The sequence below is a fragment of the Pelophylax lessonae genome (genome assembly GCF_965119305.1).
Source record: "Pelophylax lessonae genome assembly, chromosome: 6".
NCBI lineage: Eukaryota > Metazoa > Chordata > Amphibia > Anura > Ranidae > Pelophylax > Pelophylax lessonae.
In genome coordinates this window covers 105,668,320-105,691,047 of record NC_138773.1, presented here as the reverse complement: position 1 = coordinate 105,691,047, position 22,728 = coordinate 105,668,320, and the positions used below count along the sequence as shown (strand labels likewise).

The window sequence follows — 22,728 nt, the reverse complement described above, 5'->3', positions numbered from 1 at the left end:
ACCACATATGAACTTTCACTATTCCCTCTTGAAAACCTCTTTGTTGCTCACCACCAGTATTTTATTTATTTATGATCCAGCACTGATCACTTTATCTATCTTCTTATCAGCGTCACTTATCTTATCTTTCATCTAATAGTTTGGATTGTCATTTTTTTGCTGTAGACATTTCTGTTTTATCATTTGCTTTTACCTATACATCTGGTCACATTCTGCATATATTTTAGAAATTTTTTTGGTCCACCATTCCCAAGAAATCAAGCGCTTATTTTCTCTGTGATTGACTCATTTCTTCAGTGTTGTCACTTGAAAAGATATCATAAAATATTTACAAAAATGTGAGGGGTGTATTCACTTTTGAGATACTGTGTATATATATATATATATATATATACACACATACACACACACACACACACAATATCACACAATATGAGTTTTTCATTTTAGATGTACCAGGGAGCTCCAAATCTTCATTATCTAGGATGGATGGATGGTGGCATTAGCCTGGTTGAGCCATATTAAGATCTATGATATCCATGGGAGCTTGCTGCACTTATTGAGCAGCCAGGACCTCTGGTAAGTTTTCAATCCAGCTGACTGGAGCACAAAAGGATTATCCATAGACTTTAATTTGTGGACTTTTCTCAGTTTTTTCTGATATATAAATTTTTCCTTAAAGGGACACTGATTATATTATTAGGGTTGTATAGAGGAACACTAATACTGTTATTCTATTCAGTTTTTTGCACTTTATTTAATGCTTTAGACACTGTATTGCGCTGCATTGTTGTCATTGTCACCAGTTGTCATTGGTAAAACATGCATTTTACAAAACTAGCTGCCTTGCTCGCGCGTTGACAGTCTAGATCAATACTTTGGGGCTCATTTAAAAAGCAGCAGTATTAATAAAAATAGCAGCACCAAAAAAAAAAAGAGCCAGGAGGAAAGCCAGTGGTCAAAGTCACACCCATCTCCTCAATCGATGCAACAGAACTCTCTCTGCAGAGATAAAATTGTGGTGCTCCTCCACCTACACCCTTTAGTCTGATTTATATGACTGGGATGGGTAGTGGTATGCATAGCTAAACCTGCCTCTCTCAACCTTTTCAACACAGAGGAACCCTTGAACTAACTTTTCAGTCTCAGGGAACCCCTTCTAAAAATGACTAAATCTACAACTCATGATACATTAGTGTGATGGTCAGTGGGAAAAATGCTTCTTGCACTTGTGGTCATTGGGAAGAATTAACCCCTTACAGATGGCTAAAAAGATCAACGGTGTCAGTTGGAACTTATCTGAGAGGCAGAAACTGCTCATTGCTCAAATAACCCCTAGCAACCTCTGGAGGAACTTTGGTATAGAAACCCTGGCGAAAGCCAATGTAATGGGAATGGAGGGATATTCACTCTCCATTTTAAATGAGCCCCTTTGAGTCAGTGACCCAGATCAATTATGCAGATAAAGATTCTCACTTTACCCTGGCTTTCATAATCTGCATACTTACTCCAGGTCAGTGGCTCACAACTTACTGAAGCCAGACATCTAGCATATTCAGAAAAGTGATCAGGAGTAGCAGTACCTGTCATGGTAGGTTTCATTTAAAGTGATTGTAAAGTCTCTTTTTTCTTTAAAAAAAAAAAATAAATAACAAACATGTTACTTACCTCCTCTGTGCAGTTGGTTTTGCACAGAGCAGCCTGAATGCTCCTCTTCTCGGGACCCTCATTGGCTCTCCTGGCCCCTCCTTCCCTTTGAGTGCCCCTAAAGCAAGCAGCTTGCTATGGGGGCACCCGAACTGAGGCACAGCTCTGTGTATCCATTTAGACATGGAACTGCGGTTCGGCCACGACCCTCTCTCCCCTCAATGGCTATCTGACTTTGATTGACAGCAGCGGGAGCCAATGGCACCGCTGCTTTGTTTTAGCCAATGAGGAGGGGGTCCCAGACGGCTGAGACAGTTGTGGACATTGCTGGATCGAGATGGGGCTCAGGTAAGCATTAGGGGGGCTGCTGGACACAGAAGGGTTTTCTCTAAATGCATAGAATTCATTAAGCTAAAAAAAACATTCTGACTTTACAACCCCTTTAAGGGCAAAATTTCTGCTAAAGACCCCACCACTGTGAAACTCAGACTGTGTATAAATAGACAGTGATCTTACTGCGGGATTCTGTTTAGTGACACCAATTCGACACAAGACATCCCCCTTGTTGCTGATGGCCCAGACAGAAATGTGTTCGTCATCTTTCACTCCTCTGCTTGGACATATAGAGACATCCCACAAGGAGATAGGAGGGACCTCCCGCCATGGCCCGCTTGTAACAATTTTACATTTCCTACACAAAAGAAAAAAAATATATAAAGCTAAGCCTCAATTCCAACACAGTATAATTAACTAGACAGAAATTATGCTATATTTCAGAAAGCACTGGTTTTGGTATTAGGTAAAGCCTATGAAAGAGCTCAGCTCATAGACAGCCTGTATTATTCGAGAAGCAAATGTGGTTACCCCCATCAATATTTATAACTACACCTGTTGTCAGAAATCTGCACCTTGATGTGCTGGGAATAAAATAAAATAAAATTTCAGATATGTTTGCTAGAAGAATATGAAAATACACTGGATGATGTGTCATAAATACACATTAAAGTGTGTTTTTTCATATTTGTCTGATGTTTACATTAGCCATAGATAGTTTGCATCTCAACCGGTTCAGCGGGGATTGGCCAAGATTTGAACCATCTATGGGCAGGCTGATTGTACCAAAGTGGATCCACTGATCGACTTGGATGCAACCAGCATGTGAGGTTTTTATATGCGACTATTGCCGGACTTTATAGTCGCTAGCAATAATCACTGTGTTCTCCTGGCAGGGACAGCTCTCTGTGCCAGGAGAATACAATAGCTTCACGGGAGGGATTCCCCCACCACTTATTGTGTTTATGGGGGAATCAAGCTATTTTCTTTCCTGCAACCCGATGTTGCAGGAATGAAAATCGCATCATTAATTGCCTGCCTTGGAGCTTAACAGTACTGAATTTAACAGGGTGTGCTGCAAAAGGGCTCCATGGAGACACATGAATGGAGGTGGCCATACACTGTAATGAAAAACATATATTGATTACTCGACCAACGCTTAGCAGCATGATTGTTAAATCCACCTGCTGCCCAGTGTAATTTGGCATTTGGGACCCGCAGCAGTGTACCCAAAAAGTGACTAAATCTTAATGGATGCAGCCACTGTTCAGCCAATAATTTCTGCCTTGCTCTGTCAAATTTTCTGTTCTTTTGGATTGAAGGACATCAGCTGGGAGGATGCCGACAAATCCACTGAAGGCTTGAATTTTGGCCAATTCATTTTGCTTCTCGCTGTGTATAGCCATCATAACACAGGTACTTGGCAGGCTATACAAAGCTCCCTGCACCTGATCACTGTTGCTACCTTAAAGAAAATCTAGTATTAAAGAACAAAGAAGGCTGCTATTGCTGACCTATCATCCTGAAAATGCTAGCTCCCTGTCAGTCATGTTAATGTATTGGCTTGAATGCTGACTGAGTCACTGACCCAAAATAAGTATAGGAGATTAGGAATTATGACTTTAATTGGAAGCATGCTTGTTCCAGGTCAGTGACTCAAATGCATTGTGGTCACACCCAGCCAAGCATCTAGCATTTTCCTAAGAAATTTAGCAATAACAGCTCCTGAATTTCTCTCACACCACTTTAAAAACATTACAGGCCAGGTCAGATTAATTTTAAGTAGCAAGCACACCTGCCTGAGGAACTTACTTAAGATGCCAAAGCCTACCATATGATGCATTGTCGTGGTGTTCTATGATGTAGTCCACACATATATCATAACAAGGTACAGGAATGACTGTATACAGACAACTAGTTCCTGTAGCAGCGCAGAGAAGCTCAGATTGTTCTAAGCAAATAAAGCAACGTGTCCTGCAGAGATTCCTGGAATGGTACAAGACTTATTTACCTTGCCCAGCGTCTTCTTCTTACAAAATCCTTTATGGTCTTATAGCCATGATAAGAACTGCAAAGATTTACAAAAACATGTATTCACAATCTGACCTTTCCTTTACGTCACATGCTGCCATTTTTTGAAAGTGTTTACTGTGGTTTTTGTTTCTTTGAAGCTTATGCCAATTTCAACAAATGTTTTGTACTGTATTGTTAAACAAGAGACACAAAAAGCTACAGAAGTATAGTTACTAACGTTTATTTCTGCCCCCTATAACAGACAAAACAATTAAATCATTTTGGTTATGTTTAGCACTCAATCGGCAGCCAGTCCTGAAGAACATACACGATTTTGCTTGCTTCAAGTTGCAGGTAGTTATATGAATAGCATTTTAGTAATCAACACTAGCTGCTGGTTAGTTAGCTGAATGATTGGGAGAGAGACATCGCACTGCTGTTTTGGCATTAATCTTATAAACGGCTGCAATGCTGGCCATACGCTAGTGGACTTTTGTTCAAAATGTCTTCTTTATAACGATCTTTCGATGTTCTTATTGTTAGTGGGGCCAAATTAATGTTTGTTTTTGACCACTATGAAAAAACTCTAAGGACTTCGATGAAATTTTTCTAGAACTAACAAATTTCTAACAGTGAATGTGGTTTACATTTGGAGTGAAGTCCATTCACTCCAAAATAAAAGGTTAAAAGCAAAAGGTTTGAAGTACTTTCAAACAAGATCCATTATGTCATTGAAAGTACTGAAGAGAATTTCCGTACAGTTGGTAGGAATGGTTATTCAAAAATCTACTAGTGTATGCCATCTTAAGAGTGCTAAACAGGATGTTAGGAGTGTAATCAGATTAGTGTTAGGTGGCTGTGCAGCCTAGCTAATCTATCTGAACCTTTTACCTTCGTCTCCAAATTAATGGAAAGCCACCAAATAGTATATAAATTGGCAGTAGGCTCTTCCTTCTATTTCTGTAGATTTATGAAGAGATACATGTAGATGTATATGAACAAAAACATGACATCATTCTGACCGTGGTTCAATAATGCTGACAATTTAAAACATCCATAATTTCAGTCAATATCATAAAAAATGTTTCTGCTCTGGAAACAGGGCAAGATTTTCCTATTATCATCAGAATAAAATATTAAAAGAGAAGTTTGGCTTCCAATTTTTTTCCCCCTTTATACTTACCTAGGTGAATGCGGCATCGGTCCGATGCTGCATCTGTCCTCCGGCGCCTCTACACTGAGAACTGAGCGATCGAACACTGCCGATCGCTCGGTTCTGACAGCTCCCCAAGCAGAGAGCTGCTCATGCCCGGTTCTGCGCCAATACAGTTTTTGCGGTTCAGTTTTTGCGGTCCCGGTTATTCGCGTTTTTTTTTGTAATGTTATTTTACTATATAAATCATTGAAAATGAAATATTTTTGTGTTTTCCATAGCTCTTGCTCTGTCTCTTAGTATCTTTTATGTGTTTAAATGAGTTTCTATTGTTTTAAAAGTGTGTTTAAAGACCTTAAAATGCTTTTACACGTACAGTGACAGTAAAAAAAACATGCCTACAATGCATTTTAATAGGGTTTTTCCATTTCGCGGAATTTCACTTTTCGCGGCTGGGTCCGGAACGTAACCCCCGCAATGGAGGGGGTTTACTGTAGTGGTCCTCTGTGTTGCATTGGATCAACATCATCCAGGGGCATCCAGTGTTGGATGATCCCTGGGTGGTCCTGTTCCATTGCTCAGGGGAACCAGTGGGCAGGTATAAGCGAACTATTAACCCTCATCTATTAGATGCGGCGAAATCCCTAATCCCAAACTATGGAAAAAACCTTCTATCCCTACTGTCCAAATGTGGTTAGAACGAGTCGCACATTCAGCTCGGGTGGAGGATCTCTCTCTAACTTTAAAAGATCAAAATCATATATATCTTAAAAGATGGGCTGGTTGGCTTTCCTTTACATGTAAAAATTGATTATCAGGTTAATACAAAAAAAATATGTTTTTGTACCTCAGCACGCCACTAGGGGGCCATCCCTCAGCCATTACCAGAACCCAATCTGATATTACTTCAGTTTGTAGCAAGCAGTACCGGAAGGCAACAACCCCCAGATCCAAAAACCAGAGGGGTGGGGGCGGCGACTGTCAGAGGACTCAGAGAAAATAATTTTACTGTAAGTTCTTATAAAAATTCTATTTTCTCTTACGTCCTCTGACAGTCATCGCCCGATGGTATTAGCCTTCACTAATGGGACGTCCCAAAGCAGTGCAGGTATGAGGGGTGGGAAAGCAATGCAACCAAATTAGAATGTAACGCTAATAACGGGCTAGTAACAACCTGAACCCCACAGGAAAAACTGGAACAAAACCAGAACAAACACCCCATAAGGAGGGACAGAAAAATAATGTCCCCTTAAACGACTGGCGCACTCAAAACTTTGCCGCCAAAGGAAGCATCCGAAGATGCCAAAACGTCAAGTTTGTAAAAACTTCATGAAAATTTACATGGACGACCAGGTCGCCGCCTTGCACACCTGAGCCACAGACGCTTGATGGCGAAAAACCCAAGAGGCACTAACGTCTCGAGTAGAAAGTGCCTTTACCGGGAAAGGAGGAATCTCACCTGTGATGGAATAGGCCCGAACAATCGTCTGTCTGATCCACTTAGAAATGGTTGCCGCGTAGGCGGCCAATCCCTTCCGAGGTCCCTCAGGAAGAACAAACAGAAAATCAGACTGCCTAATCGACTCCGTGGCGAACAGGTAGACCTTGACCACCCGGACCACATCCAGAGAATGCAAGGCAAACTCCTTAGGATGCTTGGGTTGTGTACCCAGCGAAGGCCACACAATATCCTCATTGAGGTGGAATGAAGAAAACCACCTTGGGAAAAAAAGATTGACTCGGTCACAGAACCACCTTATCTCTATGAAGTAACAGATAAGGAGATATTCAGACATTCTGCGAGCCGACGTGATGGCAACCAGAAAAGCAACTTTCCGTGACAACACAGAGACATCTCCCTGATGTTCTCGAAGAGAGGTTTAATGTAACCCTGACAAAGGTCCCATGGAAGCAAGAGAGCTCCCCTCGGGGTGAGCCAAATGCCGCGCCTCTTGAATGAAGGTGCGGACCAAAGAAAGCAACGCCAAAGGTCGTTGAAACAAGGCGGCCAAGGCCGAAAACTGACCCTTGGCCTTTTTCAACACCAGATGCTGATCCACACCCTTCTGCAGGAAGGCCAAGACCTTCGCCACTGAGAAGGAACGAGGGTGAAAACCATGCACTTCGCACCAAGCAATATACGCTTTCCAGGTGCGGCGAAGAAAACTTCCTTGAAGTGGCTTTGCGAGCCTCTTACAAAGTAAGGATGACCGCCTGAGGAAGACCTCTATCCCTCAGGACCTGGCTTTTAACAGCCATGCTGACAAAGCCCGCAACTGTAAAGCAGAATGGAAGATTGGTCCTTGAGACAGATCGTCTTGCAGCGAGGTTCAACGACCATCTAAACGACGTCCACGTACCAGGACCGTCGAGGCCCGTCCGGGGCCACCAAGAATTTCTGACATCCGTTCCGACGACAACCTGCAGAGGAACCTGGATAACAGTGGAATCGGACGAAAGGCATACAGTAGCCGTTAGCGGTGTCAAGGCACCACCAACGCGTCCGCGGCGTCTGCCAGAGGATCGCGAGCCCTGGCCACGAACCTTACCACCACTTTGTGGAGACGGGACGCAAACAAATCCAGGCCCGGGGTCCCCTACCGGGCGTACAGGAGGTGAACCACCTCCGGATGTAGGGAACAATCCCCTCGGTCCAAAGTCTGGTGACGTAGCTAGTCCGCCTGCCAGAGTTCCACACCCGGAATGAGAACGGCCGAGAACACAGGTACCTGTGATCCGGCCCAGGACAGAATCTCAGCCACTTCCGTGGCCGCCCAGGCACTACACGTGCCCCCTTGGTGATTGATATAAGTCACAGCCGTGGCATTGTCCATCTGTACCCGCACTGGACACCCCGGAAGCTGAGGTGACCACCGGAACAGCCAAAGCTTGATTGCTCGGAGCTCCAAGACGTTGATCGGTAGCGAAGTCTCCCCCGCCGACCACGTCCCCTGGGCGCAAAACATGCCCAGAACTCTTACCCAGCCCGACAGGCTGGCATCCGTGGTGACAACCATCCATAATAGAGGTCGGGAGGCCCGACCCTGTGTCAAGGACAGTGGCCAGCGCACCACAGGAGATCCGACCCGGATGACTCAAGGAAATACTCCTTTCCAAGGACTGAGGTGTCCTGTCCCACCGGTCCAGGATCTCCGCTTGCAGAGACCTGGTGTGAAATTGAGCAAACTGAACTGCTTCGAAGGCGGCGACCAGCCATCCCAGAACCCGCAAGCAGGTCCGCAAAGAGGAGAGATCGTCATTCCTGAGAGCTCCGATCTACACCCGCAAAGTCCCGATTTTTGTCCTCCGGAAGGAAGACCCGAGATTGAGCAAAGTCCAGGACCATCTAGGTACTGGAAACAAGTAGAGGGAGTCAGTGCCGACTTCTGAAATTGACAGCCCACCCAAACTCCTGAAGTGTCTGAACCTTCACAAGCAGATCTTTTGCCAAGGTTACACATGAGTTCGACCTTACAAAGAGGTCGTCCAGGCAACCGAGAACCGTAATGCCCCGTAAATGCGGCAAAGCTAGACCGGAGACAACACCTTGGTGAAAACCCTGTGAGCCGTAGTGAAACCGAAAGGCAACCCCACGAACTGGTAATGCTCCCCAGCCACCGCGAAGCGGAAGCAGCTCTGATGACCCTCGAAAATAGGGATGTGGAGATACACATCCTGCAAGGCGACAGATGCAGAAATTCCCCAGGCCTCAACGAGGCCATCACCGACCAGATGGATCCCATTCTGAGCGTCCCACACAAAGCGGTTCAGGGACTACCAGTCCAGAATCGGACACACCGTGCCCTCCTTTCTGGGCACCGTGAACAGGTTGGAGTCAAAACCGTGAAAACTTTTTCCCAAAAAGAACAGGTACAATGACTCCCTGTGCAAGCAAACCATGCACAGCCCCCATGAGATCTCTGAGACGATCAGGGGACAGCTGAAGAATGGATGGGAGGAACCTGTCTGCGGAGCGAGATCAACTCGATCTTGAGCTCTGAACAAATTGGTTCATGAACCCACCTGTCCTGAATGCCGGACAACCAAGGTTCCTGAAAAGAAAGCAGACGTCCCCCCATCCTGACAACGAGGAGGGCTTCCCTTTAGGGAGAGGCGGACTGGGCCGCCGAACCAGACTGACTGGCGTTTGGCTTACCCGATCATGGCTCCTCCTGGCCACCGGGAAGTCGGAAGGGTATACCCTTCTCCTGCGTCACAAAGGCAATTATTTTGAGTCTTGAAGGAGGGCCCCCTCCGCGTGCGGGGAGGCTCTCCCTTGGTGACCTGGGGCAGAGGAGTACTCTTACCTCCCATGACCCCTTTATCAACTCAGCTAGAGTTACCCCAAAAAGACGATCCCCCTCATAGGGGACCTTAGAGGCCTTCTATAGGATGCGTGGTCAACCGACCAGCACTTTTACCATGTAATGCGGTGGAACATCGCAGTTTGGATGAGCTGATCCTGCTGCAAAGCCCCTTGCACCGTGTCATAAGCACCTGAGAGGCCATCACTGAGGAAAAACACAGGTTGCAACAGGGAACCCGCCACTAGATAAATGAGGCAGGCAAGGGCTTCCACGCGCCTATCAGCCAGATTCCTGAATACCAGGAATCCACTACTGGCAGCAAGGTGGACTTATTCAGCCTAGACCCAGTGTATCCCCTGCTTGGGGACACCGACCAACGTTCGTCTACCGCCTACAAAAAACGGAGAGCGGGTGGAAAAACACCTAGGCCCCACCAACATGTGCTAAATGCGCCACCACTGGCCATTCACAATCTCGTGAAAATCCACTGCGCAGGAAAAAAGCCTGACCCGACTGTCTGGGGTCTGCAGAACCTGAACAAAACAGACCGCCCACTTGACTGAGCTGGCGCATCGTTAAGATAGAAAGTTTCTGTTATGACGCCCATGAGAGCATCCATTGTATCGCGTTCCCGCGCTACCGAGGAGGAAGATTCCCCCTCCTCCTCTCCCTCAACGTGGAGGACTGGGACCCCTCAGGGGGACCATCGTCCATGGCAACCAATTCGGGCTCAGAATCAGAGGACTGGGAGGGCACAGGCTGTTTATTCTGTAGGAGCATGCCGACATTAGCAGATTCACCTGGGACGTCAAAATCACCAGAGCAACAGATATGGGTGCCAGGGGGGAGGATTCAGGAGTACCTGAAGTCCCCACCAGGTCTGCGGGGGATTTATTATCAGGGGAGACCATTTTTGCCTTAAATGAAAAAAGCGACGCTGGCCCTTTAAATCGGCAGTTCCCGCGCCCCCCCCCCCCCCAAACTGCACCAACTGAAGGAGCCATTTGAGAAAACACACTAGCAAAAAAAGAGATATAAGCAGAAATCTCCAGCCTGTCAGCACATTTTTCACAGGATAAAAATGGAGAAGGAGGAGGAAGTGACCTCACATCGCTAGAGGCCAGCCCTCGAACCCAGAGAAAAGGTGCCTATTGAAAGTCAATGACAAAAGTCACAGCAAAATGGCCACTTGCCCTTACTAGGCATGTTGCCCACATCCAAGATGGCACCCGAACGGGAGCCAGAGCAGAATTCTCACATGGCTGCTGTGTTACACAGAGCTTAGAATCTGCAAACCACTAAAATGGCGGCCGCTCCAAACGGCTGCAAAATAAATGCACCAAACACATTTATGGATAGTAGCAGTGACCCCAGGGGGACCCCCACAGCATTCCCATGCAGCGCCCCCAGCGGGGGAAGGGAGAGGAGGGGAGGGAAAACCACAACCCGGCCAGAAGAGGGATCCTACATAGACCGCCAGCCCTGCTATCCCCTAGGAGTGGGCCCAAAACTCCCCAAACGTCCCCAGGGACAAGGGGGTTCAGTACTCACCAGTCCAGCAGCGGGCACCGCTCAAAAACTGGAGACCTCCCACCCTAAGTGGGGGTGCCTTCAGCCATGGAGAGACGCTGGAAACACGCGGGCGATCCGGGTTGAGATATCCTCTGCAAAGCGCAGCTCCGCTGGCTCGTCCCCATATGGAGGGGCACGGTCGTTGCGAGGCCTGGGCGTACCAGTAACCTGCGACGCTCGTTGGCAGGCTGGGACTCCATAAGGATCTATGATACCCAGTCCGAGGCCCAGCTCTGCAGTCACTTGTAGTCCTCCAGGAAAGGAATCCCTGACTAACTAGTGATAGTGAGAAGAAATAAAAATCTATTGTGTAAAGAAAAAACACAAATTCAGAAAAAAATATAAGAAAGCCAAGACGCTAGGTCTTAGCAGAGAAGACCTAAAGCTCTGCTCCTGATGCTAGGCAGCTTCAAACTGAAGTAATATCAGATTGGGTTCTGGTAATGGCTGAGGGATGACCCCCTAGTGGCGTGCTGAGGTACAAAAAAGTTTTTTTGTATTAACCTGATAATCAATTATCTGCCTAGCCTGCTCCTGCACAGTGCGCCATTACCCATTAGTGAAGGCTAATACCATCGGGCGGCGACTGTCAGAGGACGTAAGAGAAATTATTGTTTTTCAGATGTCCTTCTGTTGTTCTGTGTTTTACAGTTGTGCTAAAACGCACATCAAAGCACTGGTGTGAATTGGTCCTAAGTAAACTAAAGACCATAAACTTAGCAGGTTAATGCAGTAATTATCACTCAACATGGGAATCTATCACTTCCTCATTTACGAACAATTTTTACATTTATAGAGCATCAGAACCTTGTTCCAAAGAATCCAGAACACCCAAGAAGTTGGACAATCTGATGCCCTCTAATATGCTACAATAGACTTCCTAGCTGTTTGCACTTGACTCTGTGCCCTATCTTAGTGTTCTACTTGTCAGTGAGGCAAGCCATTATACTTATGGACAAACTGAGAATTGTGGGAGGAAACAGGCTAAATGATGAACTAGGTTTCCAAAATGTTTATATTGGAGTGTGTCTCTCAATTTAGGTGCTCCTGGAGAACTTTGGAAGACAGTAGAACCTGTTGATGCCAGTAGGCTGATATGGGCAAAGGTACTACTTAAAGGCTAAGTTCACTTTTTCCAAAAAATAAATGCACTTTTTTCGTAGGTAAAAAAAATATGCATTTATTATTTTTTTCTAAGGAGCCTGCAGAGCATTGTACCGCGATCAGCAGATTGTGGGTCAATGCCAGACTCTCAGTAAACCTGTAGGGGGCAAACGGTTATTGGATTGCAGGAGGAATCAATGAACTACGAAAGCGCTGGGAACTACAAGCCACATGCCGCAATGGCAGATGGTAATTGTAGTTCATTCATTCACAGTACTCTGTGAATGAATAAATTGGCTGTGTGGGCCGAGCCCCACACAGCGGCACTGCTTTCAAATTGTGACAGCAGGTGTGGGGAGAGGACCCCCTGCCTGCTGTAACAATGGGGAGGGGGTTGAATCAGCAGTGCAGGGGGAGGTTGCTGAATATGTTACATGTTACACCCTAAATATGGGTGTAACATGCTCAGAAAGGTGAATTTATCCTTTAGGCTATGACCTATAAACACAATAACTCCTACTTTATGCTGTTCAGACAGGATTCATGCATGTAGATATGTGTAGGCGCTTTATGTGCCTGTCGAAAGTTTCCTGGTGCGGCACGTGCGGTGTACAGCTTGTGCCATGCAAGTGAACAGTACACACATCTGCATTTTTCCATGCATGCGCATCAATGTATTTCCCAAAAGCGGACATTTTGCACTCATCCAGCAAAAAATGTAAAACACTGAATTTGTTTTTCCTTTCACTAACCTGAAGATAGTACTCAGCTCTTTCCCCGAGTCCTTTTTCCAATAATGTCAGTACATTTTTTAACTGTCCTTACATACAGTTTCATAAATGCATGTGGCTGGCTATGGACAGACTGATTCTTTCTATAAAAAAAAATTCCAGCCAAAAAACAAAAACAAAAAAAAAACTAAAAAAAGAATTGGCAATTAAAAGATAAAAAACAAAACAAAACCTCAGTTTGTCCTCAGACTGATGGCCAGCATTATTCACACCATTTCTTCTAAGCCCAGCTCATCCTGGACCGCCCCAACCTGTGACTGGACAGGCAAAGAAGAAGCAGCAAAGCCATGAGCTGATCTCTCTGTCACTGCTTGGCTCCTCTTGTACTAGCTCTTCCTTTTACACTCCAGCCCTGCTGTACAGGGACTGCAAAAGGCTGATACCAGGTCAATATCAGGTATTTACACTATCTGCATTTTAAAAAAAAAATTGATGGAGATCCCAGGGGACCCAGCTTTTTTCCTTTTACAGTTGACCAAGGTCACGGCCAAAAGATATAAAAAGTCTATTATTTGTCATCTCTCGAATGCGGCTAGATCTGGTATCCCTCTTAGCTGGGAAAAACAAACCTCCCCAACAATCTAGGATTGGTTAAGGAAAGTAGAAGAAATAAATAGAATGGAAGATCTTATCTTGAAAGCTCAATTTAAAAAAGAGAGCTATAATAAGACGTGGGAAGCATGGAATATATTTATCCTCTCGAGAGAAGGTGTAGATCTGCTTGGTCAATAAACGGTCAATGAATAGTAGATTTGTCCCTTGTAAGTTGGTTGAGGGAGCCCCTTGTAGGTTCTGCCATTGGTCAATTTTAATTTTTTTTTCCCCTCTCTTTCTTTTTCTTATCTTTCTCTTTTGTTGTTTCTGTTTTTCTTTTAAATAAGATAGTGGGGGGGGGGGGGGGGAGATAACTTTAGGGACACATAGTGTAAGGGAAGGAGGAAGTAATTTGTATTTGAAGTAATACATACATTAGATTTGTTCTTATTACTGTTTACGAGATTAATTCTTAATATATAATATGTTGAAGTCTCTTCCTACACTTAATAGTGTTCTGTGTTAAGATTTGTTGTAATAAAAATTATATTTGAAAAAAAATAAAAAAATGATTTAATGATGTATTAATGAATACAGAGCTACATTCATTTTGTAACTTTCATATCTGCCTAAAGTTCAGCTTTAAGGACAACTGGTGAAGAGACAACCTATCACAGTCAGGAGGAAGAGGTCTATGTGCTATTTTGCACTTCCTTTTGCCTGCCCACTAAGCTTCATTGTACACAGATTTTCCAACTCTCTGGAAAATCTCTGTGACTAATACAGATCACTGGTGACTTGAAGACAGAGGTTGGCAACCTATGGCTCATGGGCCGCACCCGGCCAGCCACCACTAGCTGTCTCGTCCATCAGTGCACTTGATGAATTCACATGCACACGACCCGTGGACATTTTAAAGTGGTTGGTAAGCCACTTTATTATTTTACACAATTGTCACTGTTTGCTAATGACAAGTGTCCCAGTGCCTCTGCTTTAAGAAAATGCCGCTATATACCGGATTTCCAAGCGCCGCTCACGTTACTGGCCAGCTGTCCCATCTCATGATCTGAAAGCTAAAGCGGGAGGGGCTATAAGTTCCCCGCTGACGTCAGCAGGGAGGGGAGGAGGAGAGAGCCGGATGGTCACGTGAGCACCGCTCAGAAATCAGGTATATAGCAGTATTTTTTTAATAAAGCACAGGGGCTGTGTAATGTAAAGGGGTCCAGAGCTGCAGGGGGCTGTGAAATGTAAAGGGGGCCAGAGGTGGGGGGGGGGCTGTGTAATGTAAAGAGGGCAAGAGGTGCGGTGGCTGCATAATGTAAAGAGGGCCAGAGGTGCAGGAGCTATGTAATGTAAAGGAGTCCAGAGGTGCAGGGGCTGTGTAATGTAAAGGGGGCCAGAGGTGCAGGGGCTGTGTAATGTAAAGGGGGCCAGAGGGGTGGGGGCTGTGTAATGTAAAGGGGGCCAGAGGGGTGGGGGCTGTGTAATGTAAATGGGTCCAGAGGTGCAGGGGGATGTGCAATGTAAGAGGGCCAGAGGTGCAGGGGGCTGTGTAATGTAAAGGGGGCCAGAGGTGCGGCGGCTGCATAATGTAAAGAGGGCCAGAGGTGCAGGAGCTATGTAATGTAAAGGAGTCCAGAGGTGCAGGGGCTGTGTAATGTAAAGGGGGCCAGAGGGGTGGGGGCTGTGTAATGTAAATGGGTCCAGAGGTGCGGGGGTTGTGTAATGTAAAGGGGGCCAGAGGTGTGGGGGCTGGGTAATGTAAAGGAGTCCAGAGGTGCAGGGGCTGTGTATTGTAAAGGGGGCCAGAGGTGCGGGGGCTGTGTAATGTAAAGGGGGCCACAGGTGCGGGGGCTGTACAATGTAAAGGGGGCCAGAGGTGCGGGGGCTGTGTAATGTTATTGTAATTTATTAGCAGGTGAATGCGACCCTCCATGCATTCACATACATCAAATCTGGACCATAATTGGAAAAAGGTTGCTGACCCCTGCTCTAGGACAATAAGTGCATTACGAGAGCAGCATCTGTTTCTGCCTCTATGAGAATACAAGGTGAATTACACACCAGGTTGTTCCACACTACCATTCTTTAATATGAGCCACTTTGTAGCTACACACATCAGACCAGGCCCAGCCACATTGATTTATTAACTGTGTGGGAGACAGCACCAAAAAGCCTAGGTGCTTCAGTTGCTACATGGTCATTAAGTCAGAAGGAATTTTTGTCCTGCTTCAGTTCCCCCACTGAATAATGTCTACAATACAAGTGGAATTCAGCTGAGGGGAATGAAAAGATGTGCCCTGCATAGCATGGAACATAAACTATGTATCAGAAGGTTTAAAAGGGGATTGGAAAAAACCTCTGTAATAGAAAAGTGGAATGAACAAGTACAGGAAGGGGATGGAATTTGTCCTACTCACGCTGGAAAGTCTGCTGCATACTGCCACCCTTCTTGATCTGTTCCACCAGAAATATTAAAGTCTATGTACCAGTCAGAAACCTGCAGAGACAAGAGTGTGATAGAGCAAGCTTTATAGAAGCATAGACACATCTTGAAACACCAAGACACAAATGTACAGTGGGGAAAATAATTAGTTGATCCCCTGAAGATTTTGTAAGTTTGCCCATTTCCAAAGAAATGAAGGGTCAATAATTTTATCATAGGTGTATTTTAAATGATAGGGACAGAATATCAACCATAAAAAAACACATGATACGAATGTTATAAATTGAGTTGCAGTTATAAGTATTTGATCCCCTAACAACCAACAATAATTCTGGCTCCCACAGACTGGCTACAGTATGTGCTCATGTGGTACGCAGATTAGTCCTGTCAATTTAAGAAGGTGCTCCTAACGACAACTCATTATGTGTATAAAAGACACCTGTCCACAGAATCTTTCTTCCATTTAAACCTCGCCATCATGGGCAAGACCAAAGAGCTGTCAAAGATGTCAGGGACAAGATTGTAGATCTGCACAAGGCTGGAATGGGCTACAAGACCATCAGCAAGAAGCTTGGTGAGAAGGAGATAACTGTTGGAGCAGTTATTCGCAAATGGAAGACATACATAATAGCCATCAATCACCCTCGGTCTGAAGCTCTATGCAAGATTTCTCCTCATGGGTGATTATGAGAAAAGTGAGGGATTAGCCCAGAACTACATGGGAGGAACTTGTGAATAATCTCAAGGCAGTTGGGACCACAGTCACCAAACAAACCATTGGTAACACAATACCCACAATACAACGACCCTAAGAACACCATGCCTACAGTCAAGCACATTATGCTTTGGGGATGTTTCTTTACAGGTTGACTTTGCTACATTGAGGGGCCAATGGATGGGGCCATGAATTGTAAAATTCTGGATGAGAACCTTCTTCCCACAGCCAGAAGAGGAGTCGTGGATGGGTCTTCCAGCATGATAATGACCCAAAACATACTGCCAAGGCAACAAAGGAGCCGCTCAAGAAGCAGCACGATAAGGTCATGGAGTAGCTTAGCAAGTCTCCAGACCTTAATCCTATAGAAAATTTATGGAGGGAGCTGAAACTTCAAGTTGCCAAGCAACAGCCAAGAAACCTTAAGGATTTAGAGAAGATCTGGAAAAGTAGAGTGGACCAAAATCCCTCCTGAGATGTGTGCAAACCTGGTACCAAACTACAAGAAACGTCTTAGCTCTGTGGTTGTCAACAAGGCTTTCTCCAGTAACTACTGAGTCCTGTTTTGCTCGGGGATTAAATGCTTATATTATTTACTGAACTGCAACTCAATTTATATTATTTGTATCATGTGTTTTTTCTGGATTTTTGGTTGATATTCTGTCTCTATAGTTTAAAATACACCTTTGATAACAATTATGGACCCTTCATTTCTTTTTAAGTAGGAAAACTTACATAATCTGCAGGGATACAAATACTGTATTTATCGGCGTATAACACGCACTTTTTCCTCCTAAAAATGGAGGAAAAAGCAGCAGTGCGTGTTATACGCCGATATTAAAAAAAAAAACCGGCCAGGAAGCATCGCCGAGAGCAGAAGGGGCGGGCCGGGCCGAGGAGAAGGAAGGACTAGCTGTCATTAGAGCAGAAGGGGGGCGGGCCAAGCCGAGGAGAAGGAAGGACTAGCTGTCATTAGAGCAGAAGGGGGGCGGGCCGGGCAGAGGAGAAGGAAGGACTAGCTGTCATTAGAGCAGAAGGGGGGCGGGCCGAGCCGAGGAGAAGAGAGAACGAGCGAGCGCAGTCATCGGAAGTCCCGCCTATGACAGACGTCATACGTCTCGGCAGAGGAGGCGGGACTTCCGATGACTGCGCTCGCTCGTTCTCCCTTCTCCTCGGCTCGGCCCGCCCCTTCTGCTCTTACGGTATGACAGCTCGTCCTTCCTTCTCGGCTCGGCCCGCCCCCTTCTGCTCTTACGGTATGACAGCTCGTCCTTCCTTCTAGGCTCGGCCCGCCCCCTTCTGCTCTTACGGTATGACAGCTCGTCGGCGCTGCTTCCCGGTCTTTTTTAAAACAAGATGAGGTTAGTTCCAATGGCGCTTGCGATGCTGCATATTTGGACATTGCGCTTGCTAGGCTGCATGTATGGACACTTGGTGAGCTGCATGTATGGACACTTGGTGGGCTGCATGTATGGACACTTGGTGGGCTGCATTCATTGACACTGCTTGTGGGCTGCATGTATGGACACTGCTTGTGGGCTGCATGTATGGACACTGCTGGTGGGCTGCATGTATGGACACTGCTGGGGGGCTGCATTCATTGACACTGCTGGTGGGCTGCATATATTGAGGCTGGATATATGGACACTGCTGGTGAGGTTGCATTTATGGACACTGCTGATGAGGATGCATTCATGGGCACTGGTGATGTCATTTGATTTAAAAAAAAAAAAAATGTTCTGAGTTCAAAGCTGTTTATGTTAAATTTAAGCTTTTTTCCTGAAATTTCTCTCCAAATATTGGGGTGCGTGTTATACGCCGGCGCGTGTTATACGCCGATAAATACGGTATTTATTTCCCCCGCTGTATATAGTGGCATTTCTAGTAGGGAACACTTTAAACTGCATGATATTTTTGTGCTATTTGCAAATCTTCAAAGCCAAACTCCGGCAAAGTATAAAATTATCCCACGCAGTGGGGCTGTGCCTGCACTGCAAGGGTTAATTGCTCAGTTAAGTCTAGGAGACACAGAAAAGCAGCCTCTTCTCCACTAGTCTAAGGTCCTGAAATCATCGTGTGTCCATACCCCTGCACTGGACGTGAGAACTCAAGGAACAGTCTACCACAGGAGCGCCATCTTCTGGAGAATCAGAGGATCAGGTAAGTAAAGGTGCTTCTCCACTGCTCTAGACAAAACAAGCAGACAACTCTTGCAGCACAGGCGCAGCCTCAATGCAAGGGATAATGTTATTCAGTAGTTGTCCAGATTTGGGCTTTATCGTCTTTGCAAGTTAATAAAAGAAAACATATGCTGTACACCTCTGTAATACACACTAACCACATTTTACCCCTTGGAAGATCCTGGAAGTACAGACAAATACCTGTCGGGTTGCATTTAGCATCCAAGTCCTGTGATGGGCTGACAACACACAGCATTCTTGTGAACTGAGCATTGTCGGTCCTGCCCTTTTGCTAAACTACTTAAACCCTCCAACCTACATAACAAAGTCTCTTAAAACAAAATTATACTCAGCTATTGTTGTTGTTGCTGCTTCTGTTACATGGACGCCAGCAGCTTTATGCCATAAAGTTCTAGTATGCCCTGCATACTAGCAATTTATGGTAGACTTACCAGTCAAAAGGATGTCCACTGGTCACAGATGCTTCCATCTGCTCCTGGTCTTTCTTCTGCGTTCAGTCTTGTTCGGCCACTTGAATGATAGGGCCACAATGACACCACTCCCGCACGCGTCCACAGGAGTCCCATCATCAGAACACAGAGAGGTGCAGTAAATGTACGCTGAGCTGTGTATGCGTGGCTCACTGTACATTACCGCTGAGAGGCAGAGAGAAGCATGTATGACAGGAGAGACCAATTGGGTCTCTTCTGTCATAAAAACTGCTGTTAGCAGATTTTTTAAAATTTGAGCTCAATTCTACTTTAATCTTCCTGTAGCCCTAGGATAAAAACTAGGAGGGCTAGTCATACTTCTTTAGGTAACACAGGAAGTGTGTACAAGACAGCTTTGATTTTTTTAGGCATAATCAACAGGCTTTTTTGCACTTACTGAACATATGTAACACAACACAAAAGGTAGCAAATAAGAGAAGTTCATTATTAGGGTTTACATACACTTTATTAGTCAGATATAGGCACTGATTGCCTTTCTAAAACAGAAAGTATTTACATGTATCACAAACCCTAAAAATAAAAGTTTTTTTTTCCAGAGAGAAGAGTGCGACCACTGCTGATTGACTTCTGATTATTATGCAAAACAATATGGCTATTATGCTCAATGCAGGTCAGATAAGTATGAAGACCAAGAAAATAAGAAAAAGGTCACAACTCCTGGATACTTGTTCTTGGTTAGTGACACAAAGTCCTGAAAAAAAAAAAAAAAAGCAACGGCAACTGCTCAGATCTGTCTAAAACTTGAAAAAAGAGCTCAAGTCTACTTCTCCCCCAACGCACGCTCACACTCCTCTTTGGTTTAATAGTACACTTCCTGAGCTCTTATCAGTCCCCAAACCTGCCTCATGGATTTCTAAGGGGTATGTTACCTTCATCACGTGATGACCAGTCAGGGGATCAAAACCTTTCAACGATTGAAAGATGAATATGGCCTTCCCAAATAAATGCTGTTCAGATATCTTTAGCTTCGACATGCCCTGTGTGCCCAGTTCACTGACGATTCCCCTGATGTTTCTACCTTACCTCTGTTGGATGTGCTGGGCGCTGATATCTACTTTTTACAACATGCTGCCAATTCCTTCAGCCGCTAAGGTGGCCTATTCTCCCTAAAATCGTTGGGTGGAAGATGTCAATGGTTTGGATGATGAGGAATGGGGAGAGAGCCTGGACACCTGTAAATTAGTTTTACCCAAATTATCGAATCGCTTAACCCATATCTATACTATACATCTGGCCTACTTAACCCCTGCCCGTATGGTCAAATTTCGACCTGATCACAGTCCTACATGCCCAGGAATGTTTATTTACACCAGGCACATTCCCTAATCTCTTGTGGTCCTGCCCCAGAATCAAGAATTTTGGGCACAAGTCATTAAATTTTTCTGTGACAAGGTGGGGTCTTCTTGTCTCTTGACCCTAAACATTGTCTGTTGAGGCTTTTTCCTGCCCCGATTCAGAAAAACTCCAAATCATATTTTTACATGAAACGTGATTTGTTGCTCGGAAGCTTTCTGCTAGAACCTAGATAAAGGCTATTCCCCCAATGCTCTCTGCTTGGATTACTAAAGTCAACCGCATACTACCATTTAAGAAAGTGATTTATGTTCATAGAAGGTGCCCATTCAAGTATAATAACATTTAGGACCGGTGGCTACAGTTACCTGATACCTGTATTTGATGTGCCTGTAAATAATTCTCTCTTTTTTCCCATTGCCAGGTGGCTTTATTTCTTTCTATTAGGCATGAACTCTTGCCGATACCTGCACCTTCAGTGCAAGTAATGTAGACATGATTGGGTAATATTGCTATCCCAGTCACACCTCTCTGCAGGACACCTGTCTGCTACAGGTCCTTCATCTTGTTCATGTTTTCTTTGTTATTCCTATGTGATTTGGTTTTTACTGCTCTGTAATGTACTTGAACGCATTAATACTTTTTTAAATAAAGACTGCTTTCTTGTTAAAACTTACAAAAAGGAAAAAGGGTGCACATGGGCATGCAATACACAAAATACAAAGGGGGTCCCCAGTTTTGTATATTGCATGCCCATGTGTAAATTTCTCCTTTTTGTCAATTTAAAACTGATCAGACCAGGTGCTATTGTTACTTTTTACATTTGGTGTACACAATAGTAGTTTTAGCTGCCTTGCAAAGGTAATGTTTAGGCTTTTGGTGTGTTGCTGTACCTCATTCACATGTGAGGATAGCGGGAATGCACATTCCCACTCGTGTTTTGCATGAATTAACGTGCATCCTGCCTAGAGCGGCCAGTTCACTTGCATGGGCTGCCATAAGCACAACAAACACTTCAAAGTAGCTCCATAACCTTTTCGGTCATGGACTGTCAGATGTTTTTTCAGTGCTTGTTTTGGAACACGACAAAATGCATGTCTGCTACCTGCGCATTGGGTTTCATTAAGAATCTATGGCACTGCCAGCGCGACCCATGATTGCAGTGCATTTTCAAAACGCGCAGCAAAGTGCACATTTGTGAGTGCTTTGTTGCACGTTTAGGAAACACACAGGTGTGAATGGAGCTTAAAGAGGTTAGAGCTGCCTTCGGGTGATCTTGCTACCAGTTTGTGCATTGATATATATGGCTTAAAGTTAGGAAGTTACAAGTTGTGAGCTAAGGACCACACTTTCCAGGGAAGCTTTAGTGCAGCACTGTGACTTCAACAAGTGTTTGCAAATTTATACAACTAAAACCTCTGTTTTTGCTAGCTAGCTTGAAAGTGTGCTGGGAATCCATTTTTTATTAAACCACATGTGTTCCCATGACTAAGCCACATGGGTGGGGTGAAACAAATTGGGGGTGTGGCCTGGATAGAGTCTGAGGCTGCTTCCACTCTTTACATGAGAGTTTTGTGTTATGTGCGGCTCCTGGGACTTTTTTCCTTCCTTGCTCCCCTCTAAAGGTCAGCTTAGACCCATAATAAATCTCTGATAGTTGCACCATCTGATATACAAACAATAAAAGGGAATATACAAATATGTAATATAAATGCCATGAAAAAAAAAAGCACACGACACAGCAAACAAAGTCACATAAAAATGATTTTCTGGTCAACATGACCATATTAAAATTACACTGAAAGCACACTCCTTCAAATGCTAGTAAAACATTAAAGTAAAATAATAGTAAATAGTAAAACAATTGCACAAGTCATGGTAATACTAGAAGAATGGGTAAATCAATACATATAAAAAATTCATAAGTAAAATCTAACCATAACAATGCATTCATAAAGGGTTTTGTTGCTGTAAGAAAGATTTACTGGAGCCATTAGATAAGCGCCATCTAGTGACCAGAAAGCTAATTTCAGTAGACCCCTGAAACGCAACACACAACCTTTACACATAGATTATTCAAATGCATCGTACACACGCTCATATAATCGGATGACTTATCGTTCGCATT

General features: G+C 44.7%; 1 protein-coding gene across 1 annotated transcript in view; it reads right to left on the bottom strand.

The window, feature by feature from the left end:
• TECPR1 (tectonin beta-propeller repeat containing 1) overlaps nt 1–22,728 on the bottom strand; it is a 163,510-nt gene that overhangs the window by 53,814 nt on the left and 86,968 nt on the right. The window contains exons 18-21 of the mRNA XM_082260923.1: nt 15,875–15,954; nt 4,885–4,953; nt 3,992–4,048; nt 2,164–2,338 (exon numbers count right to left, since the gene is read on the bottom strand). Of these exons, the coding sequence (XP_082117049.1) occupies nt 2,164–2,338; nt 3,992–4,048; nt 4,885–4,953; nt 15,875–15,954 (381 nt within the window). The remainder of the gene's footprint in view (nt 1–2,163; nt 2,339–3,991; nt 4,049–4,884; nt 4,954–15,874; nt 15,955–22,728) is intronic.